Source organism: Boleophthalmus pectinirostris, unplaced genomic scaffold (genome assembly GCF_026225935.1).
Source record: "Boleophthalmus pectinirostris isolate CB_2022bp ecotype Guang Dong unplaced genomic scaffold, ASM2622593v1 HiC_scaffold_10, whole genome shotgun sequence".
Lineage (NCBI taxonomy): Eukaryota > Metazoa > Chordata > Actinopteri > Gobiiformes > Gobiidae > Boleophthalmus > Boleophthalmus pectinirostris.
The window spans coordinates 6,613,030-6,630,843 of record NW_026570971.1 but is presented as its reverse complement, the minus strand read 5'-3'; the positions used below and the strand labels follow the sequence as shown (position 1 = coordinate 6,630,843).

The 17,814-nt window shown below is 39.3% G+C and overlaps 1 protein-coding gene across 1 annotated transcript in view; it reads right to left on the bottom strand.

Moving 5' to 3' along the window:
• Positions 1-16,832, bottom strand: part of meis2a (Meis homeobox 2a) — a 300,550-nt gene extending 283,718 nt beyond the window's left edge. The window contains exons 1-6 of the mRNA XM_020927798.2: positions 16,227-16,832; positions 15,749-15,975; positions 14,324-14,465; positions 14,082-14,132; positions 13,703-13,753; positions 13,123-13,272 (exon numbers count right to left, since the gene is read on the bottom strand). Of these exons, the coding sequence (XP_020783457.1) occupies positions 13,123-13,272; positions 13,703-13,753; positions 14,082-14,132; positions 14,324-14,465; positions 15,749-15,975; positions 16,227-16,238 (633 nt within the window). The 5' untranslated portion in view covers positions 16,239-16,832. The remainder of the gene's footprint in view (positions 1-13,122; positions 13,273-13,702; positions 13,754-14,081; positions 14,133-14,323; positions 14,466-15,748; positions 15,976-16,226) is intronic.
• Positions 16,833-17,814: the final 982 nt, after the last annotated feature.

Genomic DNA, 17,814 nt, shown 5'->3' with positions numbered 1-17,814 from the left:
GCAGCAGTACAAGTATACAAATACACACACTATATGGTCTGGGAGGGCATCTGATGTAAAATGTAAACGATGAGAAGGAATGAAGCATATACTTTTTCTGTGCAAATACAACAATTGTGCGTTTTTAAACCCACAACTTTTTCATCCAAAAATAGAATAAAATAAAGGCATGATTGGTTGTTTTTTGTTTAGTTTTTTTATATATTTATTTATTTTTATTTTGTTTTGTTTTTAATGTGGAAAAAAAAAAAAAAAAAAAAACATGCTGGTAAATGATCTGGAAGGGCATCTGAGAAGGAGAAGCAATTAAGCATAAATGTATTCAACGCAAATACAACAACTGTGCATTTTTAAAGCTGCAACTATTTCGTCAAAAAATAGAATAAAATAAAGGCATGTTTGTTTGTTTTTTGTTAAATTTTTTTATATATATTTATTTATTTATTTTTCTTTTCTTTTTAATGTTTGTAGCCTTAAAAAAAAACAAAAAACTCAAAAGCTTGCTGGTAAATGATCTGGAAGGGCATCTGATGTAAAATTCCAGAGAGGAGAAGCAATTAAGCATAAATTTATTCAGCGCAAATTCAACAATTGTGCATTGTTAACAACTTTTTACTCAGAAAATACACTAAAACAAAAGCATATGTTTTTTTTTGTTTTTTTTTTAATTTATTTTATTTATTGTGACTGTTTTCAATTTAAAAACTCAAAAACTTGTCCTTACTCTGAGCTAAGAATCCACAATACAACACATATGGAATGGCAATTTAAAAGCACTCGCAAATCCCACACAAATTCCCGATAACAAACTTGGGAATAGCGCGATCCAAAAGAGAAACAATTCCCAAACAACTCCCGCGTACTGTACATGAAAAAGGGACACTACGCTAGGCTAACCGAGCGTAGGCGGCTAACACAAAAGCTCGTTCTGGCAGCAGATAATATTCCACAGCGTTAATTCTATTTGCTGCTTAATTGGACGGAGCGCCGGAGACGGGATTTTTGTGCAGTAATTAGAACGACAAGAAGGAGACTTTCTGACACAGTTGGAAAGAGAAAAAAAAATGGTTCAGTGTTTGAATTAAGAACCTTGAGTAATTTTGACTTGTTTTGTTGTGTTGACACATATATATGGGTCTGGGTTAAGTTTTACCAAAGTATTTTTTGGAGCTACCTGTAATTAGGAGTTTAGAATTGCGTGTATGCTAACAGCTAATTGCGTGAAAAGTGCAAAAGTGTTTGGAAAGAACACAAATGGTTCAGATTTGAATTAGGAATCTTGAGTAATTCTGATTTATTTTGTTGAGTTTACATAAATATAGGTCTGGATTAAGTTCTGTTAGTGTATCTTTTGAAGAAAAGTACCTAGCCATAGTTAGGAGTTTAAAATTCTCGTATGCCAACGGCTAATTGCGTCAAAAGTGTTTGTAAAGACACAATAAAAAACACAAATGATTCAAATATGAGTTAAGAATCTTTTAATTCTGATTTATTTTGTTGGATTTACATAAATATCGGTCTGGATTAAGTTGTGTCAGTTTATTTTGTCGAACAAAAGTAGCTAGCAGTAATTAGGAGAGAAATATTGCGTGTATGCTAGCAGCTAATCACGTCAAAAGTGCAAAAGTGTTTGAAAAGATACACACTACAACAAATTATTCATATTTGAATTAAGAATGTTGAGTAATTCTGACTTGTTTTGTTGTGTCGATATATATATATATATATATATATATATATATATATATATATATATATATATATATATATATATATATATATATATATATATATATATTTATCAGTCTGGGTTAAGTTCTGTCAATGTATTTTTTTGAAACGAAAGTAGCTAGTCGTAATTAGAAGACAAATATTGTGTACATGCTAACAGCGAATCGCGTCAAAAGTGCAAAAGTGTTCGGAAAGACACACTGAAAAACACAAATAGTTCAGATATGAAATAAGAATCTTGAGTAATTCTGATTTATTTTGTTGGATTTACATAAATATCGGTCTGGATCAAGTTGTCTTGATGTATTTTTTTAGAATGAAAGTAGCTAGTTGTAATTAAGAGTCTAAAATTGCGTGTATGCTAACAGCTAATCGCGTCAAAAATGCTAAAAGCTAAACAATAATTTATAGGAATGTAACGATATCCAAATCTCTCGATACGATATTTTCACGGTATGCATCTCACGGTACGATATTTACTGCGATATTTTGTCATAATCCAAAAAAATTAAGATTTAAAAGTGCTTAATAACAGTTTTATCATGTAGATTGGACTAAAACAGAGCAAAGGATCATGGTCTATGTAGTTCTCCCTGCTTTTAAGCCATTGCTGCACCATAACAATGAATTTAAGCCAAGAAACTTGTGACTCGATATATTGTGATGACGCACGATATTATTCTGAGACTTTTGACGATACGATATCACGATATTTCGGTTACTGTTACGTCCATAATAAGTAGAGAGGCTGGTAACAACAACAGAACAAGTAGTAGCAGTAGAAGAAGTGTAGTAATAATAGTACGAGCAAGGAATGTTTGTGGTAAAAGTAGAATGCCTCCAGAAGCAAGTAGCAGACCTGGTACAAGTAGTAGTAGTAGTAGTTATAGTATAGCAGTATAGCAGCAGTAGACCTGGTAGAAGTAGTAGTAGTAGTAGTAGTAGTAGTAGTAGCAGGCCTTAAGTTGTGTCAATGTCAATGTATTTTTAGAAGGGAAAGTAGCTAATTGCAAATACTCAAGTTAAGTATTTGAGTCGGGTAATAGTACTTATTGTGTACTTGTGTTTAAACTTTAAATACTTGCATTTATTTTGTACACTATTGTTTATATAAAAATAAATAAATAAAAGTTGTGTATAAAATGTCACATTAACTACTAGTACTAGTACTCTGAGTAGTATATTTCAAGCGTACTTTTTACTTTTTTACTTTTTTTACTACAATTCTCGCAGCAGTACTAATACTTGCAATTAAGTATTTTTTATTAATATTGAGTATTAGTATTATTAGCCATGTAATTGTACTTTTACTTGAGTATTTCTATTGGTTTCAGTTATTAGCAGTATAAATCAAAAAGGTAAAAAATAAATATATAGAGATTTTTTAAAATAGCAAAATATTACAAAAATATTGACAATCATTTTACAGTGTTTTTTAAGATTTTTTTTTTAATTATTATTTAATTTATTTTTTAAATTTTTAATATTATTTCTTTTGTTATTTTTTGCATTAAGAGAAGGCTATAGTTGTATTTAACCACCTTACAAAAAGTCATAATAAAAAGTCAAATATTCTTGGCTTGAAAATAGTTTTAAGATAAATATTTGTAAATCAAATAATTCAGTGTTATTTATTTTAACGTAATCACTGGTGTCTTTATTTTTATTTATTTATTTAATTTATTATTATTATTTTTATCACACTTTTTTCTTTTCATTTCCATAGCGACGAGCCTTGGGTGGGCCGACGAGACAGACACTACAAAACCCAACTCTCCAACTCGCCCTCGAACGCACCATAATCCCATCAAGTCAAGAGAGGCGTTCAAGTGCGCCGGTTATTACAGCCGCCGCCGAACTGACAGGTACAAGAATGGAGGGATGAAGAGAGAAAGAGAGAGAGAGAAAGAGACAAAAGACAGCGGAGGGGTGGAATTTTCAACAAATTAAATAGATTTCTTTTTCTTTTTTTTTTTTTAAACAAATAATCCTCCGCCAAGATTCTCCTCATCATCTCCAGAAAAAAGAGAGAGAGAGAGAAAGAGAGGGAGGGAAAGAGAAAGAGAGAGAGAGTCATACCCTACGGCGGTATATTAAAAATGCATATCAAAGCAAAGAGAGGGAGCGAGAGAGAGGAGAAACTAAATAAATTTGCATCTCTAACTATGAGACGACAAACCAGGACACAAAAGGACTCGTAATGAAAGACAGGAAAATAGACAGAGGGATAAGTCAAATAAAAGAGGAGAGGAAGAAGCGAGAGAAAGAGAAAGAAAGAGAAAGAGAGAGGAAGTGAAAACAAAAAGGAAAGGAAGAGAGAGTGGGAAGAAAGGAGGGAGGGAGGGGACAAAAACAAAGCGTAAGAATAAGACAAAAAATAAAAGAGAGGGGGGAGGAAGAGAGGAAAAGAAGATGGGGAAGAGAAAAGAAAGAAAGAGAGAAGGAAGAAGAGAGAGGAGAGAGAGAGAGAGAAAAACAAGACAACCAAATACATATGAATAAGTCCAATAAATAAAACTGGGGTATGGAGAGAAAGAGAAAGAGGGAGAAGAGGAAGAGAGAGAACGGGCGAAAGAAAGAAGGAGAGGAAGAAAACGGAGAGAAAAGAGGAGAAAGGGAGATGAGAAACTGAGAGAAAAAAGAGGAGGATGTAAGAATAAGACAAAAAAAAGGACAATGAGACAGAGGAGAAAGAAAGAAAGACGGGGAGGAGTGAGGGAGGAGAGGAGAGGAAAGAAGGAGAGAGGAGGAGGAGGAGAGAGAAAAAGAGAGAGGGATAGAGGGAGAGAAAAAAGGAGGAAAAAGAGGAGAGGAGTTGTGTCCCACATTTGTCAGGGAAATGCAGGCGCTGTGTTGCATTGTTGTTTCCAATATTGAAACCGCACAAGAGACGAGGGCCCTGCTCCCAATTACACATGGAGATGAGAGAGACGCTAGACCCGGTTTAGACCTGGTTTAGTCCTGGTTTAGTCCTGGTTTAGACCTGGTTTAGTCCTGGTTTAGTTAGTCCTGTTCTTATCCTGTTCTAGTCCTGGTTTGGTCCTGAGGAATTCCTTGGTTAGTCCTGGTTTAGGTCTAGTTTATATCAGGTTTAGTTATGGATTAGTCCTGGTTTAGTCCTGGTTATCCTGGTCCTTTTCTAGTCTTGGTTTGGTCCTGGGTTAGTCCTGGTTTAATCCTGGTTAAGTTCTGGTTTGGTGCTGTTTTAGTTCTCTTTTAGTCCTGGTGTAGTCCTGTTTTAGTCCTTTTTTAGGCCTGACTTAGTCCTGACTTAGTTCTGTCTTAGTCCTGACTTAGTTCTGGCTTGGTTCTGGTTTAGCCCTATTTTAGTCCTATTTTAGTTCTGTTTTATTATTTTGTTCTAGCCCTGGTTCAGTCCTGTTTTAACCCTGGTTTAACCTTGGCTTAGACCTGGTTTAGTCCTTGTTTAGTCCTGGTTTAGCTCTGGTTAAATTGGTCCTTTTCTAGTCCTGTTTTAGCCCTGTTTTAGTCCTGGTTTAGCCCGTGTTTAGTCCTGTTTAGCCCTGTTTAGTCCTGTTTTAGCCCTGTTTTAGTCCTGGTTTAGCCCGTGTTTAGTCCTGGTTTAGCCCGTGTTTAGTCCTGGTTTAGTCCTGGTTTAGTCCTATTTTAGTCCTATTTTAGCCCTTGTTTAGTCCTGGTTTAGCCCTTGTTTAGTCCTATTTTAGTCTTGGTTTAGTCCTGGTTTAGTCCATGTATCTTTGATCATATAGACAGACAACTTCAATGACAACTTGACATATTAATAAAATACGGAAATACACACAAATGAATACATACATCATACTACTAATACTACCACTACTACTACTACTACTACTACTACTACTACTACTACTACTACTACATGTCCTGGTCGTTTCCCTGGGCCTGTCTCCTCTGTGGGATCAGAAGTGTAAACAGACTCAGATACATGGCAGCTGTCCCAAAGTAAATAGACCAGAATTAGGAGCCATTTGGTGAACTCTCCTCACGCAGTCCGCTCCCATTCACTCCACTATTTTTAAAAGTTCCACACTAGGGCTTTAAATAACACCGGTCTCTGTCAATGGGAACCGTGTCCACTTCACGACAAACTCACAAATGATGTTATTATGTTTTATTCATAAATCAGAAAAGGATCAAATGTTTTCCAACTTTTGTATTTTTTATTTTAATTTTTTTTTTGCATTTGAAAAAATTACTCCGCAATTTTTATATATTTATTTGCTCAACTTAAAAAATTTTGCAGCTTTTTTTTTTTTTTTTTTAATTCATTTTTTTATTATTATTATTTTATTTTTCTACAATTTTCTAAGGCTGATATTTAAATACTTTTATACGAGTTACATTGGAGCAGTCTGGTATTTTATTAAATTTTTAATATTCACAATTTCATTCATTTTTACAGCAGTAACTATGAAAACGAGATCTACTTTTTTTTTTTCAGTTTGTTTTGTTTTATGGGTCAGTTTGAAAAATCCCTAAATATCGATACCTGCTCAAATGAGTATTTAGTTTTGATAGTAGTATTGATTTGTATCTGATTTTTGATACTTTTGACAATTCTAGTACAGTGTGAACTGCAATTATCTGAGTTTTCTACTACCACTAGTACTACTACTAATACTACTACATCTGCTACTTCCACTACCACCACTACTACTATCAAACTGTAGTACTTTTATTTTATTTTATATTTTCAGGAATGGTTTATTTCTGTCCTGTAAATGGTTTTTATTTAGTTTCGATTTGTATCTGATTTTCGATACTTTAAATAATCCTAGTTCATTGCGAATTGTATTAATCTGAGTATTCTACCACCGCCACTACTACTACTACTACTACTACTACCTTCACTATCAAACCGTAGTACTTTCTTTTATATTCAGGAAAGTATCATTTGCGTCCTGTAATTGGACTTGTTTAGAATCGATACCTGCTCAAATTAGTTTCTAGTTTTGATGCTAGTTTCAGCAACGATTCATGTCTGATTTTCGATACTTTTGACAATCCTAGTACTTTGCGAATTGTAATTATTCGAGTATTTTACCACCACTACTACTACTACTGTCTTCACTATCAAACTGTAGTACTTTCTTTTATGTTTTATTTTCAGTAAAGGTTCATTTCTGTCCTGTAAATGGACTTGTTTAGTATCGATACCCTCTCAAAAGAGTTTCTAGTTTCAGTATCGATTAATATCTGTTTTTCAGTACTTTCAACAATTCTAGTACATTGCAAATTGTAATTATCCGAGTATTTACCACCACTACTTCTACTGCTGTCTTCACTATCAAACTGTAGTACTTTCTTTTATATTTTATATTCAGGAAATATTAATTTCTCTCCTGTAATTGGACTTGTTTAGAATCAAAACTTGAAACTCTTTTGAGCAAGTATCGATACTAGTTTCAGTTTTGGGTTCGTTTCTGATTTTCAATACTTTTGACAAATGTAGGACTTTGCGAATTGTAATTATCTGAGTATTTTACCACCACTACTACTACTATCAAACCGTAGTACTTTCTTTTATATTTTATTTTCAGGAAAGTTTCATTTCTCTCCTGTAATTAGATTTGTTTAGAATCAAAACTTGAAACTCTTTTGAGCAAGTATCGATACTAATTTCAGTATTGGTTCGTGTCTGATTTTAGATACTTTTGACAATCCTAGTACACGGCAAATTATAATTATCCGAGTATTCTACCACCACTGGTACTATCAAACATAGTACTTTCTTTTAAATTTTATATTCAGGAAAGGTTCATTTCTGTCCTGTAATTGGATTTGTTTAGAGTCGATACTCGCTCAAATCAGCTTCTAGTTTTGACTCTATTTCCAGCGTCTGATTCCCGATACTTTCCCCGGCGCTGGTTCATTGTAAATTGTAATTATCCAGGTATTCGTTGGACGGTGAAAGAAAGCAAGCCGGATTTGGCTGGAGCCGTACGACACCATCTGCCCGCTGGTAAACGCTTTATCTAATCTGGCCAGTATAAACAACTCCATGCCTCATTTCTACACGTGTCCATCTCCAAGTCGATACTGAACCGATGCAAATGAGCTGTTTACCTGCGTCTGTTTACTGTTCGAAACCCCGCACCAGATTTTTTTCCACGTACGTCAGTAAAACGCGTCTTACAGATACGGATATATCGTAAAAACAGCAGCTCCCGGGGTCAGAGCAAGTCCTCCTACGTCCTCTCTGCGTTTAAATAAAAGCTCCAGGGAATCAGTAAGCGCGCGTCAGCATGCTAGTTGCGAGCAAAACAAAAACAAATGCTCTCGCGATGAGTAATTAGGTCACTCAGACTGCGTAAAGTAAGCGAGGACTAAGTTTAGACGACGGCGAGAGACTGATTTCCCTATTGATTACGTTGTACTTTGACAGGAAATATCCCAGATAAAAATGGACAAATGTCGAGGGAAATGTTTTTTGTCAGTGACTAGACTCAAAAACTCGCTGTGTTACGACAAAAACTTGCGTTTTAAACGTTCGATATTACACAAACTTGACTTTTGCGAGCTTTAAGTCAACAAAAACAAACCTGGAGTTGTGTTTTGTTTTAAAAAATACCCGATCCAAATGATTTTAGTGAAGATATATAGACTTTAAAAACACAGTGGAGCATTTTTTTGTATTGCCAAGTATAAAATATTTGTGTGTGAATGAAACAAAACACAACTCCAGGTCTGTTTGCGATGAGGAAACGACATTATAACATCCATTTTGCGCAATACAGATGTTTTCTTTTCATGGTAATTTGATAGGAAGTACCAAACATGTTTAGGAAGGATTTCAGATATTTCCAAATACTGTACATAACTATAGATAACCATGACTTAAAGCTACACTACGTAACTTTAAAGTTCGAGGAAAGCTTGTCCAGAGTGCGTCCTCGAAGTTATTTACAGTGCGCGGATTCAATTACAGGATTTTATTGCAAAAGGAATCGTCATTTAAAACAAAAAAAAACGGAGAATTTTCCGCTGACGTTCTTACTGTGAGCGGACTCGTCTCTCCGCGGATCTGATTTGTAACTTTGCCTGAGTTTAAAGGTAAGTTTAATGCCGTACTGCGGAAAATTCTAGGCAAGACAACAACATCTGAATGGAAACAGGCAGAGAAGAAGGAGAAAAGTTGCAGAGTGCATCTTTAAATTTTATCACGTAAATCAAATATTGTTCAATATAAATACAGTACCACCACTACTACAACTACTACTACTACTACTACTACTATTACTACAACCACTACTACTAGTACAACTACTTCTACCACAACCACGACCATTATTACAACTACTTTTGCCAGAACCAGCACTACTACTACTACTAATACTATTACTACCACCACTACTAGGCCTCCAACTACTACTACTACTACTACTACTACTACTACTGCTGCTGCTACTACTACTACAACTACTACTACTACTACTACTACTACTACTACTACTAAGTAAGTTTAATGCCATACTGCGGAACATTTTAGGCAAGACAATAACATCTCCATGGAAACAAGCAGAGTCAAGAAAATTTCCAGAGCGCATCTTTAAATTTTAATGCGTAAATCAAATATGATACTACTACTACTATTACTACTACTATTACTACTACTGCTATTACTACTACTACTACAACTACCAACAGTGTGCCCTCAAAGTTATTATTACTACTACTACCACCACTACTAGGCCTACAACTACGATTACTACTACTACTACCACCACCACCACTAATAAGTCTACTACTACTACTGCTACTACTACTACTGCTACTACTACTGCTACTACTACTACTACTACGTAAGTTTACTTCAATCTAGGCAAGGCAATAAGTCTCCATGGAAACAAGCAGAGCCCAGAAAAGTTGCACAGTCCATCTTTGATTTTTGTTATGTAAATCAGACACGGTACTACTATTACTACTACTACTACTACTACTACTACTACTACTACTACTACTACTACTACTACTACTACCACCACTACTACTACTACTATACTACCACTACTAAGTAAGTTTAATGTCATACTGCGGAACATTCTAGGCATGGTCATAAACATCTAAATGGAAACACTAGGCCTCCAACTACTACGATCACAAATAAGCCTACTACTACTGCCGATACTACTTCAGCTACTACAACTACTAGTACTACAACTACTACTACTGAGTAAGTTTAATGCCATACTGCAGAACATTCTAGGCAAGGCAATAACATCTCCATGGAAACAAGAAGAGACAAGAAAAGTTGCATAGTCCATTTTAGATTTTTGATACGTAAATTAAACACAGTACTACTATTACTACAACTACTACTACTCTTACAACTACTACTAATACTACTACCACTACCACTACTACTACTAGGACTGCAACTACTACAACTAGGTAAGTTTAATGCCATACTGTGTAACATTTTAGGCAAGGCGATAACATCTCAATGGAAACAAACAGAGCCGAGACAACTTGCACAGTTTTTTATTTTTGTTACGTAAATCAAAATTGGTCCTTCTACTACTACTACCACTACTACTACTACTATTGCCACCACCACTACTACTACCACTGCTAAGTAAGTTTAATGCTATACTGCGGAACATTCTAGGCACGGCCATAAACATCTAAATGGAAACAAACAGAGCCAAGAAAAGTTGCATAGTTCATTTTAGATTTTTGTTACGTAAATTAAACTTGGTACTACACTACTACTTCTGCAACAACAACTACTACTACTATTGCCCCCACTACTACTGCTACCACTACTAAGTAAGTTTAATGCCATACTGTGGAACATTTTAGGCAAGGCAATAACATCTCAATAGAAACAAACAGAGCCGAGAAACGTTGCACGGTGCATTTTTTATTTTTGTTACGTGAATCAAACTTGGTCCTTCTACTACTACTACTACCACCACTACTGCTACTACTATTCCTATTATTACTACCACTACTTCAAGTTTAATGCCATACTGTGGAACATTCTGACATTTCAATGGAAACAAGCAGAGCCGAGAAAAGTTGCATAGTGCATTTTTGATTTTTGTTACGTAACACAAACACGGTACTACTACTACTACTACTACTACTACTACTACTACTACTATCACTACCACTAGACCTACGACTACTGCTGCTACTACTACTATTATTACTACCACTACTTCAAGTTTAATGCCACACTGCAGAACATTCTAACATCTCAATGGAAACAAGCAGATCTGAGAAAAGTTGCATAGAGCATTTTTGATTTTTGTTACGTAAATCAAACACGGTACTACTACTACTACTACTACTACTACTTCTACTACAAGCAGAGCCGAGACAAGTTGCATGGTGCATCTTTGATATATTTGTTGTAAATTAAACACGGTACGCTTTGTGTTTTGGTGATAATTATTTTAGTTTTCCTCTCATTTCCAGGTCGTGGTGGCAGTGACGTGGCCGCGTGTTCCCTTACCACGCCGGTGACGCACCTCCTCGCCACACTTTAGCCTATTGGGCCCCTCGCCAGGCAGCCCTCAGCTTACAGCGAACGTAATCACCGTAACTTCGAATCACACTTAAATCAGCTTTCACTTCTAATAGTCTCGCGATGGCGGCACTCTCTTTAGCGTCCGGTGTGCGTCTCCGCGGCCATAAAATCGTCTTAATCTCGGGGACACGGCTCGCATTGACATAATAACCCGCGCGTCAGCTTCGTAATGATAACCGAACGCGTCATCCCTCCAAGATACAGGGCTGACTTCCTTAATAATAGCCGAAAAACGCGGCGATTTGAACCGAGCGCAAATCGATCGCCAAATTTAAAGCTACTGTACTCGCAGGTGCGCGTAATTGAATAGAGCTTTACGGATGGCAGCCTGCAGTCATAAAAACGCGAGAGAGGGAAAGAGAAAGGGAGAAGAAGAGAAGAGAAGAGAGGAGGAGAGGCAGCAGCAGCAGCAAACCGCACGGCAATCGATGGAAAACAATTAAAAGACATTAACATCAACGTATAACTGAACTTGACTTGAATAAGCCCTAACCTCACTTTAAATCCACTTTCTCCGCCTTTGCAAACGTAATCCGCGGGCCCTCGAACTATAATCTCGAATTATTGCGCGCAAATGGTGAGAAGAAAAAAAAAAAAGTGACGCTACGGGGCGATTTTAATGGACGCTGTTACGCATTAAAAATCAATCGCGAAAGTTGTTCTCAGATACGATAGCTCGCCGCGGATCTGGCAGGTTAGAACGACGTAGGATGCCAGTAAGTGAAACACGCGTAATTGCAGTCGGTGTGTGGATGTATTTGAGGGTGAGGGAATGCGTTTAACTAATTAATTAAAATGTTAATCCGACGTAACAATCGTGCGCGCTGTTTTTTTTTTTTTTTTTTTTTTTTTTTTTTGGAGTATCGTTCAGTTACGTGTATTCAATTAAGCTCCACGCGATTAATCACGACTAAAACGCGAAATTAAAGGAGTAAATCATAACACAGGAGAATAACTCGAGACAAAAAACGTGCTTAAAATAGCCCCGGCGAGCAAAAACGACGCGCGTGTCGCATCGTTACAAGTCGCTTCCATTATGAATCCATATAAAGGCTCTTATTGTTTTGATCCCCGTCCCCATGTCAAAATCAGACCCACGCCCCCAGCTTTACGCGCGGGCCACGGCTTCCACGGCTTCCACTGCAGACGCCCCCCTTTCCTTTCCCCCTTCCCATGGCCCGGAGCTACACACATCACTGCGTAATGGACCAAATACGCACGGGATAAAACAAAGTGGGGCAGACCGGGGAATACGTGAGCTAAGTTACGGACGCAATTAAGTAAATACATATTGTTATTACGCACGCGTTTTTGGAGCGTAACGCCAGCAATGAACAATGCAGACACAAAATAATAATAATACACAACAACAAAACTATTAACTGTCTATAAATAAACATGTGGAACCATCAGAATTTTTAAGTAATCCAACGTGAAGCATGCACGGCGTCCGGTCACCAATAGTCTCATTACGCACGGCTGCCTTTTTTTTTTTTTTTTTTTTTTTTTTTTTTTTAAACACAACAGCCTCTCCAGCAAGCAACGAGCAACACACCAACGGGCACGCGCGCCCTCACAGACAATATCCAGCACGTGCGCGCGAACCCCCACACACGCACGCGCGCACGAGTGGCTCCAATCAAAGGACTTAAAACAATATCCATTGGATCACACGCCGCTTTTTGACCCCAGGGGACGCGCGCAGCCAAAATGTGCCATCACCAAATACGCACACACACACACACAAGCACACACAGATCTAATGGGATTATTAATGCATCGCTACGTACAGCCACACACACACACACGCATCACCAGCTGAGATATTACGGAACATTTTTGTTACTTACGTGATCGGCGAGATTTGTTGACGATCCGGATAGTTCTTCGTGATCGGATTTGGAGCTGCCGTCCCTTTCGTCTATGACTAGGTCTATTGGCATTTTTCCTTTTAAGCAGCTGATGTACCGGTGGCAGAAATTGTCGCAGAGCTCGTGCACCTATTGTTCCCAAAATAATAAAGAGAAAGAAAACAAAAGATATATATATATATATATATTTTTTTTTTCCACAGCCAAAAAGGAGAAGATGTGAGTGAAACGTTGCGCTCACAGTCCAAGAATAACTAGTCGTAATTAAGGGGCATTAACGGTGAAGAGGAAACAATATGGTAAGAATAGTTGGACGCGTATTATTCCTCTGAGACCTGAGCAACAAGTTGAACGACACAAAATCAACTCAGCGCGCCGTGAGCTGGAGAGGGATGCGCGGATGAAACCAAATCTGCGGATCGATAACAATGCGCAAAGGGACACGGGGCTTTAACCTGTTTTATCAATGGGCTTTCAAACGTGCCACGTAAAAATCTAACATGTTCTATAATTTTACGCACTATTAAAACATAGAAAAACACACAGAGAGTTTATTTACCTTTTCTAATTCCAAGAGGTGAAATCGTAATACTTGTATGGCTTGTATCATCTGGAAAGACACAGAAAAGACAAAAGGAGATTTTTTAACTTTTACGCACGGACGCTTTTACGCACAGAGTGGCTCCATGACAGCTCCAAACCCCCAAAAAGGACACATCACACACAGCCCCTAACACAGCGGTCAGTGAGAGGGACAGCGGGGCATTGGCAATGGTTAGTGTGGTCAAACACGCTCGCCCCAAACTGGACAGGCGCACGGATGGAGACATGGGTGGAAAAGATAACACATGCAGTTGTAATTTTTCGGGTTTTACGCAGCGTTTGAAGCCAAGCCGTGCGTAATAGACACAGAGCACACAAGAGGGAAATGTACTCACCAAATTGTCCAACTCTGGATTTGATGAAAATAAAGGTTTTTCTGCCCGAACCTAAAATAAAACAACACACACAGAAACGCTCAGATGATCTGAATTTTTAGTTTTACAGATTTCACAATATTTTTTTAATAAATGCTTAAAAATAAGTAATGTTTACGCTGCTTTACGGGGCATTCCACACAAGAATATTTTCACTACTGTAAAAAAATAATATGGAGGAGTGAGTTGAGTGCTTTTTGGACCTGTTTGGCAAACACCGCGATATCCTCGTTGAAGGAATCCGAGGAGCAGACGTCTCCTCCCGCGACGCCCGGCTCTCGGGGAGTGCACGTAGCCAGCTCGCACTTCTCGAAGACCAGAGCGAGCAGCGGGAACAGAGGGTGGCTGCAACAGACACAGCACACAGCACAGGCGGGGTGAGGCGGCGCTGGGACTCGGTGTGTGTGTGTGTGCTCCCCTTTCACAAAAAAACCCTACCCAATAACATTTATAAAGCGCGATATTCTGGAACGTAAACACGAATGATAACTTGTGCGTAAAAGTTTTAATTCGGTTTAGTTTGGGCGCTATTGGGAGACTTCCGTGTACACCAAAAGGTTTATTTGCACACGCTTTTGTTAGTGTAAAGACTATCACATAATTTGTAGGTTGAGTTTGGAGATTTCAGAAATAATTTAAAAATTTGTCATAATTATGGTTTGGTTATGACAGCGGTAAACACTCAGCTAAACTTGTGCGTAACGTCGTAATGACATATTTGACGCTTTTCTGGGGTAAAACGTAAAGCGAAGAGCGTGCGTAAAACCTCTCATTTTTTACGGAGGAGTGTTATTAGATACGCGATCAGGCTCTGTACTTATCCTTTACAGGCCCGTGGAGTAAAGCCAGTAATAAAAATAAAAGTTTTCAAATTAATTTTATACGTAATCTGTGCGTAAGTATTGCCAGGGGGTTCATACAATTAGCGCCAATCATAAATTATAATTATACACTCATTTACAGCTAATTACGCATACTAAAACTCACAAAAACAGCCCTATTTTTACGCGTTTCCTCCTCAAATGTATTTTTAACTTGGCGATCGTGCTCTAGAATTATAACAGGGTGATGTGTGAAGTGGATACGCTTTGGAACAGAAGACTCGGTGCGTAAAATATATTTGAAAAGTTATGCCGAGTATCTCCAGACTGTGCATAAATACACCAGCTCTGGAGGGCTGGAGCAGGGTGGCGTGCGTGGTCAGAGTTCGAGGAGGTTTCTGTGTAAAATGCTACGGCCCTGCGCGTCCAAAACAAAACTGTAATAAACGTGATAAAGTGTTGTGGTGTTTTGGTAAAGCGGTGGTTCGGTTCGTGGGTGAAGTGTGTGTCGTTCCGCGGAGAGTGGGTCCTGCTGAGCTCCACTCTCCCCGCTCTCCTGCCTCTGCTCCGGGCTCACACTCCCCGCTCTCCTGCCTCTGCTCCGGGCTCTCTCTGACTTACTGCCGGCTTGACGCGGTTTCTACAGCGCGTCTAAAATTACACTTCAACAAAACTCCCCTGACCAACAATGGCTGTGGAAAATTGCGGTGGTTCCTTGACAAAAGCCCGTGTATTTGGTGGAGAAACAGGAAAAAAGTTTGTGGGAAAAACGCTGGCTCCTTTTCCGCGTCTCCTCTTTCGCCTTACCCATAAATTTGGTCCTTATCCCTCTTTAAAACGTCGTTGACAGCGGAGCCCATGCTCGTGGGCATGACGTTGGGGTGAGGCGCGTGGGCTCCGTAGTGCTGGCTCGCGTGGAGCGGTGGCCCGTGGTTCAGGTGGTGGACCTGCGGCAGCGGCCGTGGCGCGTGCGGGTCCCCGTACATGGACGCGGACACGCCGTCCATCCCGCCGTAGTGGGCCAGCTCATCGTACTGCAGAGAGACACAGCGGTCACTAAACATGGCACAAAGCGCGTGAAACAGAGCAAAAGTGTGTGCAGTGTGCTTAGTCTGAACGGACCAGGAACATAGTGCGCGTGAGACGTGTGGAGTGTCCCGTGGTCCAGAGCCGCTCCACACAAACTCAGCTCTAAAATGTCCACTGTGCCGTGCTGTGCCGTGCTGTGCGCGTCCCTACTGTGGCTGCAGTGGAATCAGGGCAAACGGAGCACTGTTTAACCTACCCTTTGCGCCATGAGGCTGCGCTCCAATAAACTCCTGAATCTGTCGTATATTTAATATCCCCGTCCCGCCGCAGAAAAGATTTAGAGGCAGCGAGTCCCTTTTTTCAAGCAACTTTTTTGCGAATTGTCCTATTCGCCAGTGTTGCTCAGCAAAAAGCGTGGCATCAGGGGAGTTTTGCAATTTTTCTTGTTTTCCTTCTTAAAGTTTAAAAAAATATTGTGCCCAAGAAGTGAAGGTTACAATCGGCCCATCAACAAGCTGCATGTAACTAAACTGTCGTGTCTCATGGCTTTTTGCCACTCCAGCTGTCAATCAAAGCCAGAGGTTGTCAAGGTAATGAATGAATGACGGTCGGCGATGATGTTCAAGAGAAGGACGAGTCTTTTTAGTCCGTTTTCATCCCGTAACTCCGCGTGTCCTTAATGCGTCCAGATCGCTATCGTGTTTTATTATCGCTGCAAAAGTCGAAGCGAAAGAGCCGCACAAGTGAAGCGATGGCGTTCCCCCGTGAGGTATTCGCTCTATCTCAGACTGAGATGAGTGAGTGTCAGCGAGTGTTGGCAGGTTGGCTGCGAGCTGCTTCTAGAGCTCAGAGTCACATCGCAGCGCCGAGCGGTGGGCGAGTGGAATGACGGATCCCGGAAGTAGTGGTGGCCATAGCCAGTCCTACAACAGCTCCGCGCACAGAGAGGGGAGAGATACGCAGAGAGAGCAGGAGGCGCAGACACGGCTCTGCTCCACACAGCACACTCACTGCCCGGGTAAAAAAGCCCAACCAACTCCCACCCAGCGCTGCTTTTGTGCCACACAGTCCGGAGGAAGCAAAGTGCAGCCAGGGGAAGGCTAGCGGCTCAGTGCGCATTCAAAGCGACTCTCCTTTGTTCTCCGTGCAACTTTACGCACAGGAATCACTTCACTGTACACCCTGCTTATACTTTCCTGTGTGAAAGTTCCAGCTTACACGTGTATTTCTTTGTTTTATTGCGATATCATTTTTAACAACCACTGTGTTACTACTGTGCAAGAAAATAGAACTTATTGTGTCTTTTTTTTTTTTTTTTTTTTTTTTCACCAACACATTTTACGCACATTACGCACCATTCAAATCGACTGGTCAGCCATTTTAAGCCCTATACTTTGCAATAGGATCCCATTGAGTAAAGTCTCACATTTCATAGCATTCTTGTGACTCTTATAGCTTCATTTGAGCAGTTTTGTCAAAATATATTCCATTTTCACATCTTTACGCAAACACCTACTTACTTTTTCCCATCTTATCAATGCGCGTTTGTGAAATACGAAACCCCAGCCTGCACAGGGGCGTTGAAATAAACACTTGCTGGATTTATACACACTATTCTGATTTGTTGATGACCTGTCTGCGCTAATAACAATGGTCTAACTAATTATTTTTGGGAGAAGTTCTCAGACACCTCGCGGAGTCCACACGCGAATTAACTTGGCGGAGAAAGTCATTTGTGTTCCTCCAATCCTCACTCAATTATCAAAGCCCCCACCCCGTAGGGTCATCCATCATGCCCGGGGACCGCGTTTGGAGAGGTGGGGTGGGAGAGAGGAGTGTGTGGT